General features: G+C 36.3%; 2 protein-coding genes across 2 annotated transcripts in view; one reads left to right on the forward strand and one right to left on the reverse strand.

Moving 5' to 3' along the window:
• Nucleotides 1-4,349: 4,349 nt before the first annotated feature.
• LOC137406792 (ciliary microtubule associated protein 1A-like) lies at nucleotides 4,350-7,537 on the forward strand. Its single transcript, XM_068093404.1, has 6 exons — nucleotides 4,350-4,419; nucleotides 4,992-5,102; nucleotides 5,728-5,838; nucleotides 6,395-6,625; nucleotides 6,783-6,871; nucleotides 7,361-7,537. Exons 1-6 carry the CDS (start codon nucleotides 4,350-4,352, stop codon nucleotides 7,535-7,537), a joined length of 789 nt encoding a protein of 262 aa, XP_067949505.1.
• Nucleotides 7,538-10,538: 3,001 nt separating this feature from the next.
• LOC137405887 (inositol polyphosphate-4-phosphatase type I A-like) overlaps nucleotides 10,539-23,686 on the reverse strand; it is a 42,550-nt gene continuing 29,402 nt past the window's right edge. The window contains exons 13-21 of the mRNA XM_068092329.1: nucleotides 23,100-23,228; nucleotides 22,225-22,533; nucleotides 20,271-20,471; nucleotides 19,363-19,498; nucleotides 16,645-16,765; nucleotides 15,306-15,446; nucleotides 13,883-14,090; nucleotides 12,722-12,876; nucleotides 10,539-11,458 (exon numbers count right to left, since the gene is read on the reverse strand). Of these exons, the coding sequence (XP_067948430.1) occupies nucleotides 11,326-11,458; nucleotides 12,722-12,876; nucleotides 13,883-14,090; nucleotides 15,306-15,446; nucleotides 16,645-16,765; nucleotides 19,363-19,498; nucleotides 20,271-20,471; nucleotides 22,225-22,533; nucleotides 23,100-23,228 (1,533 nt within the window). The 3' untranslated portion in view covers nucleotides 10,539-11,325. The remainder of the gene's footprint in view (nucleotides 11,459-12,721; nucleotides 12,877-13,882; nucleotides 14,091-15,305; nucleotides 15,447-16,644; nucleotides 16,766-19,362; nucleotides 19,499-20,270; nucleotides 20,472-22,224; nucleotides 22,534-23,099; nucleotides 23,229-23,686) is intronic.

Consider the following 23,686-nt stretch of genomic DNA (forward strand, 5'->3'; position numbering starts at 1 on the left):
GTGAGCTTATGGTATGTAAACCATCTGTAGATAAACCTATTATCATCTCAGACAGACAATGGTGAGCTAATGGTGTATAAAAGCTCCGGTAGAAGAGACCAACTGCCATATCAGATATAGGTGTGTGTATACAAACATCCAAATATATATATAGTAAACCTCAATAACTAATACGTGTGTGCAAATTATTGAAATGATTGTAATGCATAAGTAGGCACAAATAGTTGAGGTGATCGTGTTATATAGCTATAATTGTTTTCTCACTTTTTGCTATAAATGATTGCTAGCAAACCTTAGTTTCTAGCCAACCAGTTTTCACTTTCTTCAAAACAGAGGATGGCATTTGCTGCACTCTTCAAAAGCACCTAAGATACTGCTAAACTAGCATTAACCAGACTGTAACATGTTTCTAGCATGTATGCCTTGTAAACTATTGTATGCTAAGCACTACTTGTATCTTTCAAGCCATCTTTTCAACTTTTTCTACCTCTAGTATCATCGCTCCAACTTCTTGTATGTTTTTTTACCACTTATACTTTTTGAACTCTTTCAATTCCTTCTACCTTCATTAATACCGCTACAACTCTTAACTGTTGTACCATCCTTCAATCACCCGCGCTACAACTCTTAACTGATATACCACTCTTTAGTAACCCACCACAACTCTTAACTGTATTACCACCCTTCATTAATACCGCTACAATTCTTAACTGTTGTACTATCCTTCAATCACCCCCCTACAACTCTTAACTGTTGTACCGCCCTTCAGTAATACCGGTACAACTCTTAACTGTTGTACCACCCTTCAGTAATACCATTACAACTTTTAACTGTTGTACCACTTTTCAGTAATACCGCTACAACTCTTAACTGATATACCACTCTTTAGTAACCCCACCACAACTCTTAACTGTTGTACCATCCTTCAGTAATACAGCTACAACTCTTAACTGTTGTATCACCCTTCCAACATATTCTATTCTTTGTGCAACCTATGCATACTCTTTTTTTCTCTCTCTCTCTCTCTTTCACAATAACGCCCTATTTTTTACCATTTTTGGCAACCTTTCAAACTTTTCATTTTATGGCTTGATTGATTAGATTGATCAGCCAATAACCAACAGACTGTAGCATGAATCTAGAGTCTATCTTTCCTTCCTTATACACCCATTTTGATTTCAATGGAATTTAAATCAGCTTTTTTACCGCAAAGGTCGCTTTCTAATTGTACTATTTAGTCACTTTCAAACTTTACTAGTATACGTTGAGTGTTTTTATATACTCTGACTTTGATCAGCATAATAAGAGTGTTAGACATTATTAACAGTATGCCCAGCGATGTCAGTGGTTTCTATTTTTTCACTCAGATAGTGCTCCGGTGGGTGTTTAAGAATGCGACTGTCATGAATCAGATGGAGCTTTGAAACTACATGTAAATACTTTCAGCGACCTGACAAAAAACACGAAGCATACGCATATAAAGTTTGGATGAAATCGGCCAAAATATATGGAAAGGCAAAATATTTAGGCAGACTGACTCATTTATTAATATAAATGAGTTTATGCAGTACAAGAGAAAGTTTCTATTTGTGCAATAGTAAAGTAGATAAAATGTAAAAAGGCATATATATATAAATTGTTTCCTCGTCCCGGTTAACCTGTATGGGTGATACATTCTGCTCTAACTCGGGTCTCCTACCAGAGACCTGGGAGCTTGAGCACTCGCCTCAAGATCTTATCTGAGGTCTTAGCTATATATCTTAGCAAGATCTTAGCTATATATATATATATATATATATATATATAAACTATAAATTCCTAAGAATTATGGGCTAGTATTACTAAAATTAGAGTGCTCAACAAATATATTGGAGCAGCTATATACTAATAAATCATTTAAAAGCAATACTTATCTTTTTTCAGCTCCCTGATCAAAAGGGAGCTTAATAGGGATGAAAATGCTGTCTCATTGTCGGTTGTAAATTATGTTCTGTAAACGACCTTCCCTTTTGAAATTACAATAAGAGCAAGCAAGCACATTTTAGTCACACCTCTATGTCTATTAATACAACTGAGCAGAAGCTTTCTCGCGCACACTCTACGTCTGTTGATAGACATGAGCAGGCGTGTTCGTATACTCAGACTCTTGAACTATATTGACAGACATGGTGGGTCCTACACTGACACTTTCTGTGTACATACACTGATGTATACAGCCGTATACTTACCGTGTCTGTATACGTACACCCTCTACGTATATTAATACACATGAAGAGTGCCTTAATATTTAAACTCTAAGTCTATTATTGCTACTGAAAAGGAGTTTCCGTGTACTCACACTCTTTATGTCGGTTGGCCCATAACCGCTCTTTAACCGCTCATTTTGATATAGATGATATGTATAAAGATGATATGTTTATATACATTAAAATGGGCCAAAAAACTGCCAAACAAAGATAATGTTAAAATATTTAAGTATATACAAATATACATGCATATGTATGTAAAAATATATATATTATGCATATTTATAATATTTATATCATATATATAATATATATATTTCATGTATGTATTTCTCAAAGTATGTCCATCCATGTGTCATTTCGGCTATAGCTATTCAAATCCTGAAATAAAGAATCTGTGCCGGAGAAGATTTGATCTCAGACCCTACCATTCACCAGTTCAACGCTCTACCATTAGGCTACGGAAATTGAGTAATTTTCTAGTTGATATACGTCTCTACATAGGAGCAAATCCCCAACGGCTTTGCGTACTACGAAGGGTGATTGCGTAACAACGTGATTGTCATTGGTTAGCTTACAAAAATTTTTTCATTGGCAATCTGCCCGGCTAATAGCAAGTAGCAGACAACTCTCATCATGTATCATTGTTTATACGCTGATTTTTAATACCCAGGCGACGCCACGAAGCACAGCTAATGTTTATATATATTAACATTATTGCTTACATATATATACATGTATATATATATATATATATATATATATATATATATATATATATATATATACATGTATATATATATTTATATATCTATATATATATATATATACATGTATATATATATATATATTAACATTATCGTTTTATAGCAGTGTTTTGGCCCATTTCATCTAAGCTTCACACGCATAATATGCTCCATGCCTTCCGTCAGGTTGCTAAAAATATGTGGTCTCAAACACCCAGCGGAATATTTAATTGAAAATAGAAAAAATCCCTGACATTGCCCGGCTTACCATGTCTTACAATAATTTTTTTCGCATAAAAATGAGTAAGCAAAAATCACAAAGCTAACCAAACGCTACAAGTGAAAAAGTAAAATCTAAACAAGCTCTTTGCCATCCTGTTAACTTTATTATAGACAGCTTCCTACTTTATAAAACTCATTCTCACACATGCTAATTGCTGTTTTTGCTAGCAAATACTAGTACTCAGATACAAACTCACAATATATGAATCCACTCCGGACACAAACTGTAACCTCTCAAACGTTATGAAGTAGTCAGGTAAATACGGCCTTTTTTAGTGCAAAATTCAATAAGGTAGCTATCTAGATTTTATTGTGTCTGTCTTCAGTGTGTGTTTATACCAGTGTTTGTAGCAAGTATAATCAGTGTTTGTTTTATATCAAATCCTGCATTTTTCATCGAGATCTATGGTTTCTATGGTTTGTATTGTGCTTTTGATTTGATGGTCGTTTACAGCTGTATGAAATAGCTTTGATCCTCTAGGACTCAAGTCTTGGCATGGCAATTCTGTCATCAATGACACTCAGAGACAAGTGGCTCAATGAAATAAACAGACCCTGCTTAGAGATTGTTTTGAGCTAGACATTTTGCTTAAACTTGCAATTTAATGATTCAAAACTTCCAACTTTCTGTGTTAAATTTGAGTAGCTATAGTAAATATGCTTTGACTTTTAGAAAGAAAAAGTACCTACTAGACAGTCTCACATGTTGGACCTACAGATTAAATTTCAAAAAGATGAGATACCTGTTCAAGTTTGCATTTTTATAGGTTGATGGCTTCTTTGTTTCTACCAACTTTAAATTTAGACAGAGAACACAAACTACGATTTGACCAATGAGACTTATTGCTTTAGAGTCATCTACATGTATATCTCATACAAAGATACAGCAAATTGAACGGAAAACCTTTTTTCCATTTACTCCATTTATTTTAGTGAGCAGCCTATATTACTTCAAACCAATAAAATACATTCTTTGTCAGATTAGAGCCAACAATGATCTAACATATTGACTAATTGTTGAAATGCCTGCCAAATAGTGAATTGCTTCGAAATCTTGCAGTACTTCACTATTTCAATGGCTCAGTATTACAAAGGAAATCTACTATGTGGACCAACGCAGTACATTTGTACTGCAAAAAGGAACAGTAAGTTATGTAATCTGATGGTACTGAAGCTTTTAACCTTATTTATACATACAAATAAAAATATATTTTAATCTATAAATGTAATAAAAATATTCTAATCTATACTTTGAACTAAAAATAACAAAAAAAAACCTAAAATGAAGTCTTCGATAGTATTGCATATCATCAGGCATGCAACATCAACTACAGGACATGTGTAAGCATGTAACAAGAACTACAGAACATGTGTAAGCATGTAACACCAACTAATACTACAAATGTAGGCATTTAACATCAACTGCAGAACATATGTAGATAGGTAAAATTATCTACAGGACATATGTAGGAATGTAACGTGTACTAATAGCCTATGTTTAGGCATATAACATCAATAGCGCATGTGTAATTGCGTAGATTGGCCATGTAACCATTTATATGACTAACCTATTGGTTTTTTTATTGAGTTTGCACGGATAAGCCTGACATTCATAGACATGGATAAACCTGACATTCATAGATGGTGTTAATGCTATCCTCACATTTTGAAGTGAAAATATGATGCTGTTTGTATTTACATTATATGTGTTTATTAGCCCCTGGACCAAAATATGCTCTGCCAACACTGACCGGTTACGACGGCCATGATCCCGAAGCTAATAAAACCAGAGCACCGGCATACAGTTTGAGACTTCGTCTCAGAGACGGTTAGTTGATAATGAGCTCACTAAGACAAAGGATTCAAAGTCAGGCTACGCATCATGAGCCCGCTACTATGAAAACTGTGTTGAGGTTATTGAAGGAGTGTAACTGCTTGACTACTATAGGGGTGGTTTGACTGGTTAGAGAGCGGGCTGATTAATAGAAGGAAGAGGAAGCCTGATGGCATGATTGGAGGGGAAAGGAGAGAGACTTGGTTTGACGAATTAAAGGTGGTGGGGGCCTATTTGAGTGATTGGAGTGGGAGAGGGTAGAAAACTTGTTTGATTTGGAAGAAGGAGATTTGTTTGACTAATAAATCACATTTTAGAATACACTCAATTTATTCCTTCTAATTTGATTAGTAACTGTAACTCAACAGACATGGCATGACAATATTCACATCAACTCATATTGAAGATCCTCATGCGATTCTAACTTGTTCTGAAAATATAACGGCCAAAGAAGATCAGACCTTGAGTCACCTAGCACATAGTAGTTTACAAGTCTGAAGTACATGCACATGTATAATGCTGCCTCAAAGAGTAGATGAGGAAAGGCTGCCATATATTTGATATTGAACTACCTTTAATCTGCTTACTCACCTCTAAATGACATCGCTTGTTGCTTTAGGTAACAAAGTGAACAGTCCTGGACCTGCTGCGTACTTTCCTCTGGCTAAACAGACAAAGTTTGGAAATGATGGATCACCTGCCTATTCCTTGGCCAACCGACATAAAGAGTGTGAGTACACGGAAACTCCTTTTCAGTAGCAATAATAGACTTAGAGTTTAAATATTAAGGCACTCTTCATGTGTATTAATATACGTAGAGGGTGTACGTATACAGACACGGTAAGTATACGGCTGTATACATCAGTGTATGTACACAGAAAGTGTCAGTGTAGGACCCACCATGTCTGTCAATATAGTTCAAGAGTCTGAGTATACGAACACGCCTGCTCATGTCTATCAACAGACGTAGAGTGTGCGCGAGAAAGCTTCTGCTCAGTTGTATTAATAGACATAGAGGTGTGACTAAAATGTGCTTGCTTGCTCTTATTGTAATTTCAAAAGGGAAGGTCGTTTACAGAACATAATTTACAACCGACAATGAGACAGCATTTTCATCCCTATTAAGTTCATAGGTGTAGAGAATAAAAATCTGTTCCTGCGACCCAATAAGTTTTTTAACACAGCAAAGCCTTCTCCAATCTATCCTTTTACTACTAATGGTATCAAGACAGACATGGGTGAGTTGTTTATGTTTAAATTTGATATCAATCTTTTACAAAATGCAGTGTCAAAGCATGTGAGTCCGGGACCAGGAGCTTATGCACCAGAGAGGCACCCTTACCCACCTTCTCGAAATGCCCCAGGGTTCTCTATGGGACAGAGGCTTAAGGGAAGGAAGTACGACGAGCTGTTTAACCCAGGACCCAACTCGTACACTCTGCCCTCGCGCATCGGCACTGCCCATCCCGACCTCAAAAGATCTCCAGCTTATTTTATCACCTTTCGTGACAAAAAGGGTAAAGAATTATGGCAGACTCATCCAGCTTTATTCAACAATAAATAGAAGTTGAAAATACTTCGTTGTATGATATTGTTGTTGTATGTATCATATGATACTTCGAATCATATATTATTCACCTGATGGCTTTGTGAATACCACTTGTCAATTTTCAGGTGGAATTGCTTACGACCATAAAAAAACACCTGGACCAGCAGCTTACCCGGTTTCGGACCAGAATAAAGTGAAGCAAGCAGCTCCAGAGGTGTGCAAACCTTTTCATGTAGCTAAAAACCCACTGATACATGTGCTAGCAATTGTTTTGTCTTAGTATGTAGAATGATGATTTGTTTTGTGACCTTCCCAAATGTTATTATGGACTTTCTCAGGGGTAGAGCAAAATGAATGAGTCAAGATAATATTTCACTTTGAGCTGGTCTACAGAATTGCTTTCGTATCTACGGCAAAAAGCTTGTTGTACCTGTGCAACAAATTTATGACTATAGTTAACCATTTTCCTTGTTAATCTTCCCTTTCGAGTCTTTAAGACTATTTGTTTAAAATATATTCATCTATAATTTAAGCCAAGATTTATGCCTGATTGGTCATATTACTCGATTCAAATTCTATTTCTAGAATCCATATTTTAGTAAATATCAACAAAATCATTTTTTGCAGAAATTGTGCTTAAAAGCTCTCTAAAGCCGTTTGCTGGCTGTCAGCTCATTTTCAGAATATGCTGCCTTGCTTGTAGTACTCTATGAGGCTGCGCTGTGCCCCGCCAGGAGACAAGACCGTTAAACCAGGACCTGCATCTCACCGACCAGAGCTATGTCCACCAAAAAAGTCAGCGCCTGCCTTCTCCTTTGGCTCCCGACACCATGAATACTCTGTATCCCCAATATTTGCTGATTGTGACATGATATGCTAATCAAGAAATAGCTATTTTAAAACAACGTGTGTGAGCAAGTAAAGAACAGATTAGATACTGATTTATATGTTCTTTGTGTTTGCTAAAGAATGTAAATATTTTCATCGATCTATCTTTGTCTACATTATTTCTTATTTCTTGTTTCTTCGAATACGCTGTGTTAGAAATGTACTGTAGTTCCATATCATATAACTTTGACATGATTAAGCAAAATCATAAAAGCAAAAATCATAACACCAGCTAACGGGTTTAGTGCCAGAATAATACGCAGTAACACAAACATTCCCCGCGCCACTGCAATATTCATTTCGAAAAGCTTGGTAAAATATCTCTTGCCAAAGAACCCTCCTGAACAATAAATACACATGTCCTCACAACCACTTTTTCATTTGCTTAAAATAGATGTAACGGCTTGATTTGATATATATCGTCGATAGATATGATATTTTTTAAAAATATCCATTTTATCATTCGGTTTTCACCTTAAAACTATTGCTAACAGTCTAAAAATGCTAAATAACACCTAAAATCATCAAATATTTGCATAGAGGCCTATTAGGCTTACCCAACACAGCCAAACAAAGAGAGCCAGACCAAGGAGGTGACATTGGCTAAACGCATTAATTAGGGTTTGAGTTCACAAGAGTTTTTCAGATCTAAATTGTATTCCTTCATCCCGGTACTATCTCCCTAACCTGATTTTCTCATCTCATGTTAAACTGTTATATCTTATTGCCTTATTGGAAGACCAGCCTACTGAAAACCCTTTGAACTTCATCATCCATGATTTTGAATTGAAAATTCTGAAACCCAAAAACAGAATTGTAAGCACATTACGCTGACTGAGATGACAGAGTAACTCAGCTCATCATTTCCTGTAAAAATTTTCAATGACTACCCTAGGACACTTATATTTCGCTAGTATTTAGTTTCGTGAGCAGCACACAAAGTAAAATTTCGCTGCAACTTAATTTCGCAGCTCTGATGAGTGCGAAAATATAGTGATGTGAAAATAAATACAGTGGAACAAACAAATTAGATTCCTCAGGTCCGGTCCTCTAGTAAAAAAAGTTTTTATATTTGCGACTAGTTTGTATTTGTAACCCGCAGGTATAAATGTATGGCAGAAATCGATAATTCAACGTGATCGCTTGCTGCCATTTGTTTCTTGGACTATCAATGACGTCTCGGTCCTTTCCGTCGTGACCGATATGGTACCAATATTAGTTCTCAAGTATTTATAGCAAGCGATGGCCATGGCACGTTTTGAGTTCACAATATTTCAAATTTAAAAAAAATCAAATACAGTACATGTCTCATAAAAAAGAAAATAGATAACAACCAACATCACAACCAGAACTGTATAACATGGTTGGACCTGGTGAGGGTTGTTATCGGTTTTGGTTGGCAGTAAAATTCATCACTACAATAAGTATTATTTAATTGTATGACTTCACCTACCAGACTTTCATCCTCATCAGTTACAAATTCGGTGACTAAACTGATATCATCATCTTCTTCGTTTGTCTTGGCTTTTCCAAAAAAACTTGTTGTCTTAATTTGCTTTGCCATGCTGCTCATTCGGTGTATTAACGAATATACTAGAAATTTCCCAATGAGCTCAATCACACACAAAATTATCTGCATTTCTAATATCACGATTTTGTTGTGGATATCAATGAACTACATGAATTTCATAGTCCAACGGCTATAGAAAGGTTTTTATCGCTGTAGAATATCACTTTATTCGAAGCCATAGATACAAACATCAACTTTTAGTAGCTCTTAGGCGTCATTATTATCTTCATCAGCGGCAAAATATTCTTGTTAACGACTTTTATAAAGGTTTGTAAATATCAAGTTTTAGCAAACATCTGCTTGTCCATATCCTACTTAATGAACTTGAAATAAAATCGGCAAAAATGATCTTTGTTAAAACGCTTAAAAGAAAAAGATGTCTTCTTTCTGAGCTTTTTAACTGCATACAAGTTTTGCCTGTTTTAATTTTAAAACGTTTTGTCAGTCACATCAGCTAAAACAAAGCAAATCTCAAAAAATAGAAAAATGTTGATACTTGCCAATAAAATTTGTTAAAACTTCACGTGAGAGGCCCGGCTGAGGCCTTACATAAGAGAAACCTGTTGGGAGCTTACAGCACCCCCCTCCTTCTCCACACCCCAGATGTTCATAACTAGTCGTCTAACATTAGCCCCCCAACTTGCAACCAGTGAATACAGGCCTGTGTAGAACATAGCTATTTAATTTCGAATTTTCGCTAGTTCGTTATGATAGTTTAGTTTTGCGCATGAATTTTTCGCGTGATGATGACTCCACGAAAACGCGAAAGTTAGATGCCGCGAATACTTAAGTGTCCTAGGGTAGCTTCAAAGGATTCTGGCTCGGTATAAAATCTATACATATGATGGTATAACTAGACTGCTATTGTTGAGCGTGTGTTTTCATCATGTGGACTGGTTCACAGCAAGTTGAGAAATCATCTCAGTGTGGTGAAGGCTGGCAAGCTGGTGTTTGTTTACAAATATCTAAACTCAACAAGAGTAGGACATTAGAACATGCATGGACTATCATAGTGTGTATTTACTATTTGCTCTACTTTGTTTGCATTTTGCATTCATGTCATGATTTCCAATCCAATGTTTGACGAACATTTCTGTAATTATAAATATTATTATACTAGGCCTACAATAAATCAGGTGTTTGGTATTAAACATTGCTGACTGGACCCATACAACCTATAAAGTACATCAATCACAATGTAAACGCCATATAAGTTCAACCTAGCTTTCAATTTTTTTTCCAAAAATATCACAAATATCAAAAAAATCAATAAATATCATGATATATATCAGTGATATGATATTTTTTAAAATATCGATATTTTTGCCAACTCTGCTTGATACATCAATAATGTTAGCTAGACAATGCCGATGGAAACCTCAGAGTTTGTATAATTAATTAGTTTCAAAAGTGTGAAATAAGCAACCATGGACACACAACCGATCTATATCTTTACAAATCAAATACAAATGACTTAAGTGAATATCAAAGTTTACAGACAGACAATTTCTGATGAGTGATAGAGATTGCACGGCAAAAACAAGGTGAAGGTCAAGAACTAGATCATAAAAAAGATACACTATAGTTGAAATGAAAGACTACGTACATCGATCAAATAATAAAATCATATCAGAAGTATAAAATACTACAAAACTAACACCATACCTTTTAAAAAGTAAGCACCGCAAAATACTGCTGCCAGCTGATGTACAACACCGACATATCTTAAAGTATATAATATCAACTCGAAAATAATAAATTGCCTTATTTTAAAATAACAACAATTACAGTTCGCAATAATTTCATGTAAATATAATTAGAACCAATAAAATAATTACTAATAACTAATAATTATGGATTTTCTCGTCTGTCGAGAACAACGATAAAATGCTTATTCATAGCTATGAGCATCTCATACATGAGTGAATGCATAGGCCTTTGGCATACAATAAAGTGCTCTGAGATGAGAACACTAACTTAAAAATTTTTCTTCTTCAAAACTTAATGAATAATCGCATAATCAAAATATTTATGATTTCATGGTCTGCAACTAAAATAAACCACCTATAGATCTGACAGCAGGTTTCCCACTTGAACTCTTTCAAACAGCGATAATGAGAAATATGAAAACTTTTGAACGAATCAGTTAGTATTAAGAAAATAGAGTCACTTCTTGCAATTCCTCTATTATGAGCTGATCAGCTGATAGATTAATTTTGATGAGGTCCGTAGGTGCCTGTAGGAGGTCTGTACAACTTGGGGAAACTTAACAGCTGCAGACTTGAGAATGCGTAGCGAGGAAACCCAATGTTTTTAAATGTATTCTCTCTGCGAGCTCCCTCACTACAAAATACATCGTTGGGCCACGATTAGGGAATTGGTGAGATTATAAGCTACGACAAGCCTACTTAGTCGATGACCAAGTTATTAAAATGTGAGATTATTGACAGGAAATCAGCTCTACTGCCTCCCTGTTGTAAAAGCTTGTACAATCTATCCTTTGATGTTGACCTTTGATCCCTTATCCTTTGATCCCAATGTAAAAGCAGTTCTTAAAGGTTGACTTGCAACAAAATTCACATTACAGTTATTTGGTATCAAAAGATTCACCATGTCTTACTCTGTTGTGTTGTAGGTGCAAAATATGTGGAAAGGTGATTACAAGCTCTTAAAGGCTAAAAAACGAACAAAAAATCGCAGCCCCACGAGACCGCCGTAGTTTGGATTCCCTTTCCAAAACGGCTCAAATGTGATGTAGTTGTGAGAGATGGTTTCTGTTTACACTTTCATGCAATCTTATTCGTCGAAATATTTTCACAAATATACTTCACGCATTCAATAAAACTATGTCTATTGTTCTTACGCGTCAGTTTTATCGTCTTCGTAATGCTGCCACTTGTAGCAGTGATATCTTATAACTTACCGTAAAAATTCATTAAACAATTTAACCTTACCCCGAAGGTGTACATATCATTGTCTGATAATCATGACGAGCTTGTTGGTCACCTGTGATAATCGAAAAGCGCTGCAAAAATTATTTGCGAAGTATTGGGTCACATGATCAGATTACGACTTGCCAATTAGACCAGGCCAAAACAAAACTGTAAAGTAGCGAGCATCTATATTTGCTACGGGGTCTTCGGTAAAACCCGAAGTGTTTGTCATAAACTAGTATTACGATAAGTTTTATATTGAGCTTTTTATTGGCCTTACAATTCATGTGAGAACATACGTGACAAGACGATAACCAAATTTCGTTGTTACGCCATCAAAATAAAGAGATTCCAATCTACGGCGGCTTTTCGTTTTTGAGCTTTTAAGCACTTGTAATCACATTTTCACATATTTGGCACTTACAACACAACAGAGTAAGACATGGTGAATCTTTTGATACCAAATAACTGTAATGTGAATTTTGTTGCAAATAAACTTTTAAGTTAAAAAATTATGTCTATCCAAACACAAAGCTGTACAAATTGTTTAACGGCATTTGTGAACAGATGGGGTACAAAGATACAAAGATGGGGTATTCTCATAATACTACCATATGAATCAACTGATTAAAATAGCGGGCTTGACATACCGAGTTCTTGATTAGAAACCTACCTTCTGAGACAAGAGAGTGCCTTCTCGAATAGATGCGGTGAAAGATCATGTTCTTGCTGTAATATTCGACACTCATAGAGTGTGATGGACATTGCAGTCCGGTCTTTGGCACTTTTGCAGCTTACAAAGTGCACACAGTTTAGTTTCCTGCAGACCTGTGGGAGAATTCAAAACTATCACTTCTATCAGTGTATTCGCGCATGAAAGAAACATTGCAGTCCAACTCTTAATGGACAACTCCCAACAAAACCAATAGATTGCTTTCGGGAAATTGTGTTGCAACTAATTTAAAGATATTGTTACAATAATATGGTATTTAATTGATGACTGAGATATATAGAGATCTTACAACTGCCGATGTGAGCGATAATCCCTGGTTTTACCAATGTTGTGGTAGTTGACGCAGGAAATCATTGACAGGCATTTTAATGGGTAATGAAGAACATAATATGCTAAGACATGAACAATATTGCTAGGACAAATGGTCAAATATATTAATATGTGATTGAAGGATAATGGAAATGATAGCCCAATGGTATATGACAATAATCAGTAATGCCAACAAACAAAACTGTATAACAGAATTATGAATAGTAATAAATCCTAGCAAACATGACCACTAAAAGTGTTACCTAGTGAATAAGCAAGTGGCTACTGATCCACTTAAAACCACAACCTACGATCTCTTCTGCATACAACTTTGTGGGTAGACAATTTCTATCATTAATTATAACAAGCGAAATACATTGTGCTTCTTTTTCTTTCGACTTAGCGGTCACCACTACCGCAAATTAACCTTTTCTTCTAGTATAGAACTTATTGAGATCATTTTCTTCTGAGATTTGATACAAACAATTATCATTAGACATTTTCTCACAACAGACATAAATTTATGTGAGAAGATATCTAACCATGCGTCTTCATGTCTTTTCACAAAAGATCAAACCACATAAGAATCATTGAGAGATGTCCCAAGATCAACCAAGAGTTCTTGTATGACTCTTACCACTGCGATACTAGCCATTAAAGCATAACAGCTTCCTAATTAATGTTCTACTTAGCCAAAGGAAACATCTTATCCATCAGATAACAGATATCAGTAAAAGGCTTACTAACCAAGTTACTAACAACTAGCAATATGTTAAATTTAAACTACCAAACCTCGGAGGCCAGTTGAATAATCTCCATGTTCTTCTTCTTACAGTCGCTGATATTCTGGTCAAGTTTGATGAGAAGCTCTTGTACTGAGTACCTCGAATTGGGAGTTGTGCTCACTGAGCCGAAGAGCTCTTCATACTTGCTGTAGTATGACATCAGTGTACCATAGCTTGACCTGTTCGCCTTATCCTGTACCTCTGTAGTGCCAAGCCTATTAACAATGACAGCGTAGCATGCATCAAGTGTCCTAACTATTGGTTCAAAGAATTGCAACCACACTCCTATTAAGATATTAATAAACCTTTAGTGAACATCTCCATAACACTGACAGCGTATAATTTGACAAAGCATTTTAAATAGACCCTGAAAAGTATTTATTATGGTTATTTCATTAGATTGTTGAGCGTCTTTTCTTTATCTTTTTTTGGCAGCAGGCAGACATTCCATCCACTAGACTACGGTTTCAATTGGCCGTAACAATGAATAATTTTAGACATACTCATCTTGCTGGTTGAAATACTATTGGTTATTATTGGTCGTTTGCGAGACCGATATTGAAAAGCTGTAAAAAAGGCTTTATGACTTTGAAAGTTAGTGAACCAATCTTTATTTTGAGTACAACGTCAGAGACAGCGTGTTTGATTTACATGGAAAACACGATGAAAGCTGTTCGTGGCAGTTATGGTTTAAGTTACTAGCTTACGTTACTCAGAGTCATTGAGTAATTGTTTTATTCCCTATATAGGGTCATGCAATCACCTAGTAACTTAGATACGTGTGACACATTGTCACACGTAGACAAGTCAATGCTGTTTTATTGATGCACTATATTGATAAAAGTAGTGCCATTATAATGGTTGTTCAAGGTGATTTTTCGACAAATCGAGGTGTACGATATTATTTAATAGCATTTTTTATAATATTTGATAGAACTTTAAACAAATTTCACTAATGCCAGAATAAATTGAAAAAAGTTCACCCTCACAATAAGTTCAGACAAAAAGTATTTCTTAATACTAGAAGCAGGATTTGTCATAGACTCAGATAAAATAATCAGTTGTCGATTGCTGAACAGTTCTTCATAATAGAGTCCTGACCTGCTAATAATAATATCTTCTTTTGATTTCGTCAGATCACTTTGCGGCAATTTTAGATTGACAAAGGCAATCTTTTAAAGTCAGACATCCCCCACCTTTACCACCGGTGGTCCCTGTTTACAAATGGTGACCCTTTCAATGCTGGTGGCCACTTTTTACCAATAGTTCCCACACTGTCACCACTGGTGGCGCAGTGAGATCAAATGCCTAACCTTACAAGGTGACTGTTTGGAGCTGCTAACCAACTAAAAGGCGAAGCCATTTAAATTGGATTAAAATGGCTTCAGTAAAAAAAAACAACAAACTTGCTGCAGGCATCTGCTCTTTACCTTTCAGCTATAGTTGCCGTCTCGTCGAATCCTATATTAAAGAAGACTGGAACAACCTTGAACGTTTCACCTTTCTGTAACGCCTCTGGCAGCAACTGGAAACTAGCACTGGGTATTGGCAAGCTGACACGGGGCTTAATTCTACAACAAATTAGTCAAAATAAATTTGTCACAGATGTGCTGCCAGAACTATTGACTATGCGCTGCTAGAACTATTGACTATATGCTGCCAGAACTATTGACTATGTGCTGCCAGAACTATTGACTATGTGCTGCCAGAACTATTGCGCTGTGAAAAGAGCTGTAGGAATTATAGATCCTATTTGATGGTACTACATTCATGTACTGAAAGCTGCATATAAAATGTACTCATACTGAGGTAATGCATTATAAAGATACGCAAATAAAAATATATTTTGAGTGGGAGGGTTATAGGTTATATGAACAGTTGAATATTTTTCGGAATGGGGAATGTAAAAGTACTTAGTACATGCACTAAACTTGATATACAATGAAAGACGATTTCTAGAAATCTTTATCCCAAATACACAAAGAGGTATTAAAAAATACTAAATACGTACCAATTTATGTACTAAATACGTACCAATTTACGTGAAGCTTATGTGGTTGCTGCATGAGACTTCAGTAGCAGGACATAACATATAAGACATATTATATTACTTCAACATCAAAGGATTACAGAGCATTCAGTATAAAACATAGCTTACAACCTACACATGCAAGCGGTGTTACAGGCGCTATGACATCACAAAATGGCTGACAAAATCGTCCAACATAAACACACCTTTGGTTTGCAATAAGCAATTGCTAAAAATAAAACTGCTTTCACTTGTTTAAAAAAAGCACAAAAAGCATATTCGAATTACATAATAAAATAATTCATAATATATAAGAATATTATTCATATATTATAATAATATTCATATTATATTCATATTAACATAATAAAATTGCAACCAAGTTTAACAAAACTAAACATATCTTAAAATTCTAAAAAAAACGCACATAGCGTTGAACCACAACAGCGCTGAATGACCAAAAATAGGCTTAAACATAAAATTTTAAAACAGTAAGCCTTGTAACCAACCTTGGACGCACCTCTAGACTCATGAATACAAGAACAGATCAAACATTACGGTAATAAAAATCAAGTTTGGTGAATACTTAAAACAAGTGGCTAAAGAAAATATTTTGAATTTAACTGAACCGGTGAAGGGGTGGACACTGTGATGAAGGAACCTCATAATATATCCCTTATGAGACAAGTAAACTCAGCTAATACTGTGAATGGCAAAATTGCAGTAAGTGGCAGACCAACCTGTTGCCAGTTATCACAGGTGGATGATCCATATAATCGTCCTTAGCCGAGAAGCTTTCAGTGAATCGAAACTCGACATTCACCAACCAATTGACTCCAAATATAAAATCCTCCAACATCCCTGTAAGCGGATAGAAGCGCATTTAAACATGAAAACAAAAGAATGAATAATATACTTAAACATTACACCAGGAATATTTGAGAACCTAAACACAGGCATTACTTGAGGTACAACCTGGATTAGTTTTCATCAACTGGTTGCAAGTTAAAATGCCTGTTGATTGAAGCACGCTAAAGATGGCCAACTTGGGATTCATACCCAAGGTCATATGATACTAATGTGTTGCATGTTTAATTAACTTAAAGGTTGACTTACAACAAAATTCAAATTACAGTTATTTGATATGAAAAGATTCACCATGTCTTACTCTGTTGTATTGTAAGTGCAAAATATGTGGCAATGTGATTACAAGCTCTTAAAAGCTCAAAAAAGAACAGTTAATCGCAGCCACACGAGACCACCGTAGTTTGGATTCTCTTTCCAAAACGGCTCAAATGTGACGTAGCTGTGGTAGATGATTTCTGTTTACACTTTCATGCAACCTTATTCATCGAAATATTTTCACAAATATACTTCACGCATTCAATAAAACCATGTCTATTGTTCTTACGCGTCTGTTTTATTGTCATTGTAATGCTGTCACTTCTAGCAGTGATATCCTATAACCTACCGTAAAAATTCGTTTAATTTTTTAGCCTTAGCTTGAAGGAGTACATGTCATTGTCTGATAATCATGATGAGCCTGTTGGTCACTTGTGATAATCGAAAAGTGCTGCAGAAATTATTTGCGAAGTATTGGGTCACATGATCAGATTACGACTTGCCGATTAGACCAAACAGAAACAAAACTGTAAAGTAGCGAGCATCTATATTTGATATGGGGTCTTCGGTAAAACCTGAAGTGTTTGTCATAAACTAGTGCTACGATAAGTTTCATATTGAGCTTTTTATTGGCCTTTCAATTCACGTGAGAACATCACGTGACAAGACGATATTCAAATTTCATGGCTACGTCATCGAAATAAAGAGATTCCAATCTACGGCGGATTTTCGTTTTTTAGCTTTTAAGAGATTGTAATCACATTCCCATATATTTTGCACCTCCAACACAACAGAGTAAGACATGGTAAATCTCTTGATACTAAATAACTGTAATGTGAATTTTATTGCAAGTCAACCTTTAACCTGTTGAACGCTATTTGAAGCTGTTTACTGCATATTTATCAATGTTATGTTCTTATACTTCCTTTTTATCGTTTATTATTAAAGCATTATTCTATTATTTTTTAACTCTCTATCGCTATCCCTAGACCCTCCATGGTCCCACTTAACTCTCCGCGATCTCCCTCAACTCTCCATGATCCCTCTTAACCCTCCATGATCCCTCTTAACCCTCCATGGTCTCCCTTGACTCTCCATGGCCCCCCTTAACTCTCCATGGCCCCCCTTAACCCTCCATGGTCCCCCTTAATCCTTCGTGGACCCCCTTAACTCTCCGTAGTATTTCTTAACCCTCCATGATCCCCCTTAACTCTCTATGGTCCCCCTTAACCCTCCATGGTCCCCCTTAACTCTCCATGGTCCCACTTGACCCTCCATGGTCCCCTTAACTCTCCATGGTCCCCCTTAACCCTCCATGGTCCTTAACTCTCCATGGTCCCACTTACCCTTCATGGTCCCACTTAACCCTCCATGGTCCCCTTGACTCTCCCTGGTATTTCTTAACCCTCCATGGTTCCCCTTAACCCTCCATGGTCCCCTTTAACTCTCCATGGTCCTCCTAACTTTTCATGGTCCCCCTTAACCCTCCATAGTCCCCCTTAACCCTCCATAGTCCCACTTAACCCTCCATGGACCCCTTAACCCTCCATGGTCCCCCTTAACTCTCCATGGTGTCCCTTAGCCCTTTATGACGATCCCTTAACTATCCATTGCCACCGCTAAGCACTTTTTTCATCTGTTGTCTAGTACCGATAAATATGAGCTGATCTCCCAGACCTTTCCGTTTTAATGATAGTTTTCATTCCGTGTTTACCCAAACCACTAGGTAAGAATATTTGCAAAATTTTTTTCATCCTGGTTTCTGAGTCTTTTAGCTAAACTCAATGTTGGGTCAAGGTTGTTCACACTATATCGGAGCATGTTCACGTTAATCCAAGACTACATCGGTGATCATATGTGATAAAAATGTTAACGCTATCACAAACCCATCTGCGTTTATTTTAGCGAATAGTCCGTGACAGTACTCTCATTGTACACTGCAGTCACTGAAATGATGAAATACTAGTCCCGCAGCAACTATCAGGAAGGAAAATATAGATCAAGCAATCTACAACAGCCAATCACCATTGCACAGACTGTTGTGGATGCTCGGCAAAAAATCAAGAACGTTTGACACTCCGATGCAGTGTGAACCAGCCATCAGACACGAGCTGATGATATGCCATGCAGTATCTGGTTCACATGACTATAACGGTTAATATCGAGAAATTGTGATGGAATCCCAGGCCAGACAAAAAGACAGACAAATCCTACAACTTACTTCTGTTAGATACGTGCACTTATGTCTATCCTCGACACGGCTATGATTTTGGTGACCTTGATGCTGATAAAAACTACTTACTCCACTCAAGCGCACAAATGACTGCTAGACCAACCTTTTTCAGCACCATAGCAGCTGAGGAGACTCTCAAAGTAAAGGACAACTCCGAGCTGAGAGAGCTGCTCAAGAAAATGAGTATCTGTTATGTTGAATCTGACCTTGGCTAGGAGCCCTGTTACGGCTGATGCAAGCTGCAATATTAATGCATGCTGACTGCTCCTCTCACCAACAAACTGTATTATTATAGACTTACCCATTACATGGTAACAAATACATTTTGTACATAACCATTACACATGTATATCAGTCTCAGGTTAGGTGTTAGCTTACATTGCGAAGAACATTCCTACATAAGGAATTATTATGCGTAACTGAGTAAAGATGACAGAGCAGTGGAGAGCCTAGATGAAAAGGTTCCTAACGCCCACATACCTGCGAGAAATTTTGTTCCAGCAATCCATGTTCACACCGTAGTTGAACATTAATGGCCCAAACGACCAACTCGTGCTGTGACAAGCAGTACAGCGATCACATAATTGTCTACACGGACTCGCACAAAAACATATATACTATTGTATACTGCAATAGAACTATTATAGTTTAAATACTCTTACAGCTAAAATTCTTTTTAATAAAAAATGCCAGTTCTTCCAGGATTACTTCAACTAGCACCCTGACAGTTCAATACTCTGTGGGAGTAATAAATGATCGCACAATTAATCCAAAATGTGGCAAGATTGTTGATTAGTGCAAGTGGTAGTGTGCCAGGCTGCCAAGCTGATTGGTGTGAGTTCAAACCTCACGCGATGTAATATTTGTTTCCAACCTCCATCCATAGCTACGAACTAATCAAGATTATAACTTTCCGAGACTAATTTCCATAATCAAGATTATGCGGCCTGAAGCAGTAAAACACTAGATTGTGGGTAAACAACAGCGTTTGCCAAAAAGATGGTAACTCACAGCTTGGGAGCGTATTGCTGTGAATCGAATCAATTGCTGAAGACTTGAAGTAAATGGATCCTCGCTACTCATCTGAATGCTGGAATGAGTCAGACCAAGGCTGGCAAGAGAATATAACTTCTCAAGAAATGCTTCACATTTCATCTTATCCGAGTCTATCGTCTCTGACCAGCGAGGTGGCTCTATTTCATCAATGCATTTCTGCAAAGTAGCATTTGATAACTATTAAACAGGATATGTTTGAAGGTCACTCATAGCTCATTATTTCCAAGTCAAGGTGATAAATAATACCTTAAAGGTTGACTTGCAACAAAATTCACATTACAGTTATTTAATATAAAAAGTTTCACCATGTCTTACTTTGTTGTGTTGTAGGTGCAAAATATGTGGAAATGTAATTACAAGCTCTTAAAAGCTCAAAAACGAACAATTAATCGCAGCCACATACAGACCGCCGTAGTTTGGATTCTTTTTTCAAAATAACTCAAATGTGACGTAGCTGTGGTAGATGGTTTCTGTTTACACTTTCATGCAGCCTTATTCGTCGAAATATTTTCACAAATATACTTTACGCATTCAATAAAACCATGTCTATTGTTCTTACGCGTCTGTTTTATCGTCATTGTAATGCTGTCACTTTTAGCAGTGATATCCTATAACTTACCGTAAAAATTCGTTTAATTTTTAGCCTTAGCTTGAAGGAGTACATATCATTGTCTGATAATCATGACGAGCCTGTTGGTCACTTGTGATAATTGAAAAGTGCTGCAGAAATTATTTGCAAAGTATTGGGTCACATGATCAGATTACAACCTGTCGATTAGATCAAACGAAAACAGAACTGTAAAGTAGCGAGCATCTATATTTGATACGGGGTCTTCGGTAAAACCCGAAGTGTTTGTCATAAAATAGTGCTACAATAAGTTTTATATTGAGCTTTTTATTGGCCTTTCAATTCACGTGAGAACATCACGTGACAAGAAAATAACCAAATTTCATGACTACGTCATCAAAATAAAGAGATTCCAATCTACAGCAGCTTTTTGTCTTTGAGCTTTTAAGAGCTTGTAATCACATTTCCACATATTTGGCACCTACAAGACAACAGAGTAAAACATGGTGAATCTATTGATACCAAATAACTGTAATGTGAATTTTGTTGCAAGCCAACCTTTAAGATAAAAGTATTTATTCTTGCTTCATTTTCCGCTATCTTTCAATATTGAAGCTAGCTTGTTGAAAAATCAAGTAGGATTTATGGTAGTAGTGGCAATACTAGTTGTACTCATCATAATGGATTAGCTTAAGGAGTAACCGCAGTAGTAGCAGCACTAATAGCAGTAGTAGCAGTAATATTAGTAGTAGTAATAGTAGTACTATTAGTAGTAGTAATAGTAGCAGTAAGAGTAGTAGTAGAAGTAATAGTAGGAGTATTCGTAATAGTAGTAGTAGCGGTAGCAGTACTAGTAGTGGTAATAGTAGTATTAGTAGTAGCAGTAGTGGTAGTAGCAATAATAGTGGTAGTAATAGTAGTTGGAATGGTGGTAGTAGCTGTCTAAGGAGTTATGTCAGTTTTAATATTGTAATTTATTAAATTCGTGATCCAAAAGCCTCCTTCAAAGCAAACACTAACAACAAACGAATGAGTGACAAATAAACAAAACAATAATAAGCGACGCATGATAATGGGGGCTAATGAACGGACGTCTACAGCTCTTTTCCATAATTTTCATAAACTGTTCACGCTTACCTAAGTTGCACAAAAACATTCTAAATATTATAACAATTCACCAAACTTCCACGTAGACCAAACCACGTAGACCAAGTTCTACGTGATTCTACATGATACGGGCTCCCTCCATTAAGAAAAGATGGACAAATAAGGTTACAATCGACACACTTATTCATACATTGTAATGGCTGATTGTAATATAGAGAAGGCGGCTGATCATACCTGAGCCTTTGCCAGTAAATCACTGCTGGCCTGCTTCACGTTGAGCAATGCACCGTTCCACGCGTCTTGAGAGGATAAATTCTTTGGTGGAGACTGCCTCGCCGACTTATCGTTTGTCTCCATAAAATTAGGTGATTGCGCTTTGTCATAACTTGTGCTCCTCTTGGCATGCGATTGCGCAGAAGGTGGGGTGACTCTGGTGGTGCGTTTACTAGAGTTGTTCGTTGCATGCCTGACAGAAGCGTGGAGGGCAAACATACTCTCAACTAAAAGAGGCTGCTTTGTACACAACTCCATCAGATGCTTCGACTACAAAAGGATAAGCAGCCCAAATGCTGTGTGTTAGAATGCCAAGTGCTAGAAACCTGACAACTGAAGTCATAGAATGTATGATTAATGCAGACATTTTTTGAAAATAGACAACTGAATAGTGCTCAGGATATACATTAGAAAATATTGGGCTTTTTTAGGTAGAGTAAAGGCGCCAGTTATGATTTTCAATACAATTAAAAGACAATCACTGACCATCATTACCTCACACAGCTTTCTGAATAAAACAGAAAACCATAAACAAATAATGCTCACACAAGACTGCTTAAATCTGACGGTGTAAATAAATAGATATGCAACACTATTATAGACTCACATTATAGACAAGATAACCAAAATTTTACAGCAAAATGAAAGTCAATACTAAATTTCCTAATAAAAATCAATGTTTTTCCATGTCAATCTCTTGAAAAACTGATAACAAAAATGGGAGTGAAACAGATTTACAGAAATAATCAAAACATACATTTTGAATGACACAATAGAAAGGCTCTACAAGTAATCATGATGACATACACCAACGCAAACAAAGCTATCTTTCTAACCTTTTCTTGAAAAGAATCCATAGACTCCTTTAGAAGTTCCTTATCTTGAACTTGGCAAGCAGCTGATATCTTTTCACACTCAGTAACCAAAGAGTTCCTAAGATGATTCAGCTCATCAGAGGCATTCAACTGGCATGAAAATACTAAGAGTCAAAAAAGGCAATCCTTTCATGTTTAGATTATGTAGAGATCAAAACATGCATTCAAAACTATCACTATATTCTGCTAAAAAGCTGGGAAACCATCAGGTAGGATTGCGAGCTTGCTCCAAACAACCGGTTTAAACAGAAAGGATTATCCAAATTATTTTCCTTTAATGCTATTGGTAAATTTAAATGACAGCAACTCAAGCCTTTGTAATCGATGAATGTGAAACCATCTATATATATATATATATATACTTCAAAGTATTTCGTCTCTGGATCTGTCATTCCGGCTATAGCTATAGCACACGCTGATTATTTTACTGATGCGGCCACGCATTACGATGCCACTGTTAAGAAATATTTTTTGTAAGATTCAATTACTATATCTGGGGTCAAGACCAATTCTTCTCACACGGACAATTAAATTGAAATATTTTGGGA

The sequence above is a fragment of the Watersipora subatra genome, chromosome 10, assembly GCF_963576615.1.
Source record: "Watersipora subatra chromosome 10, tzWatSuba1.1, whole genome shotgun sequence".
Lineage (NCBI taxonomy): Eukaryota > Metazoa > Bryozoa > Gymnolaemata > Cheilostomatida > Watersiporidae > Watersipora > Watersipora subatra.

Bases quoted from the DNA above. Each gene is read 5' to 3' on its own strand.
- LOC137406792 (XM_068093404.1), top strand. From the start codon at position 4,350: ATGGCTCAGTATTACAAAGGAAATCTACTATGTGGACCAACGCAGTAC. The intron at 5,839-6,394 runs GTGAGTACACGG...TACAAAATGCAG, and splicing joins GGCCAACCGACATAAAGAGT to TGTCAAAGCATGTGAGTCCG. The intron at 6,626-6,782 runs GTAAAGAATTAT...GTCAATTTTCAG, and splicing joins CACCTTTCGTGACAAAAAGG to GTGGAATTGCTTACGACCAT.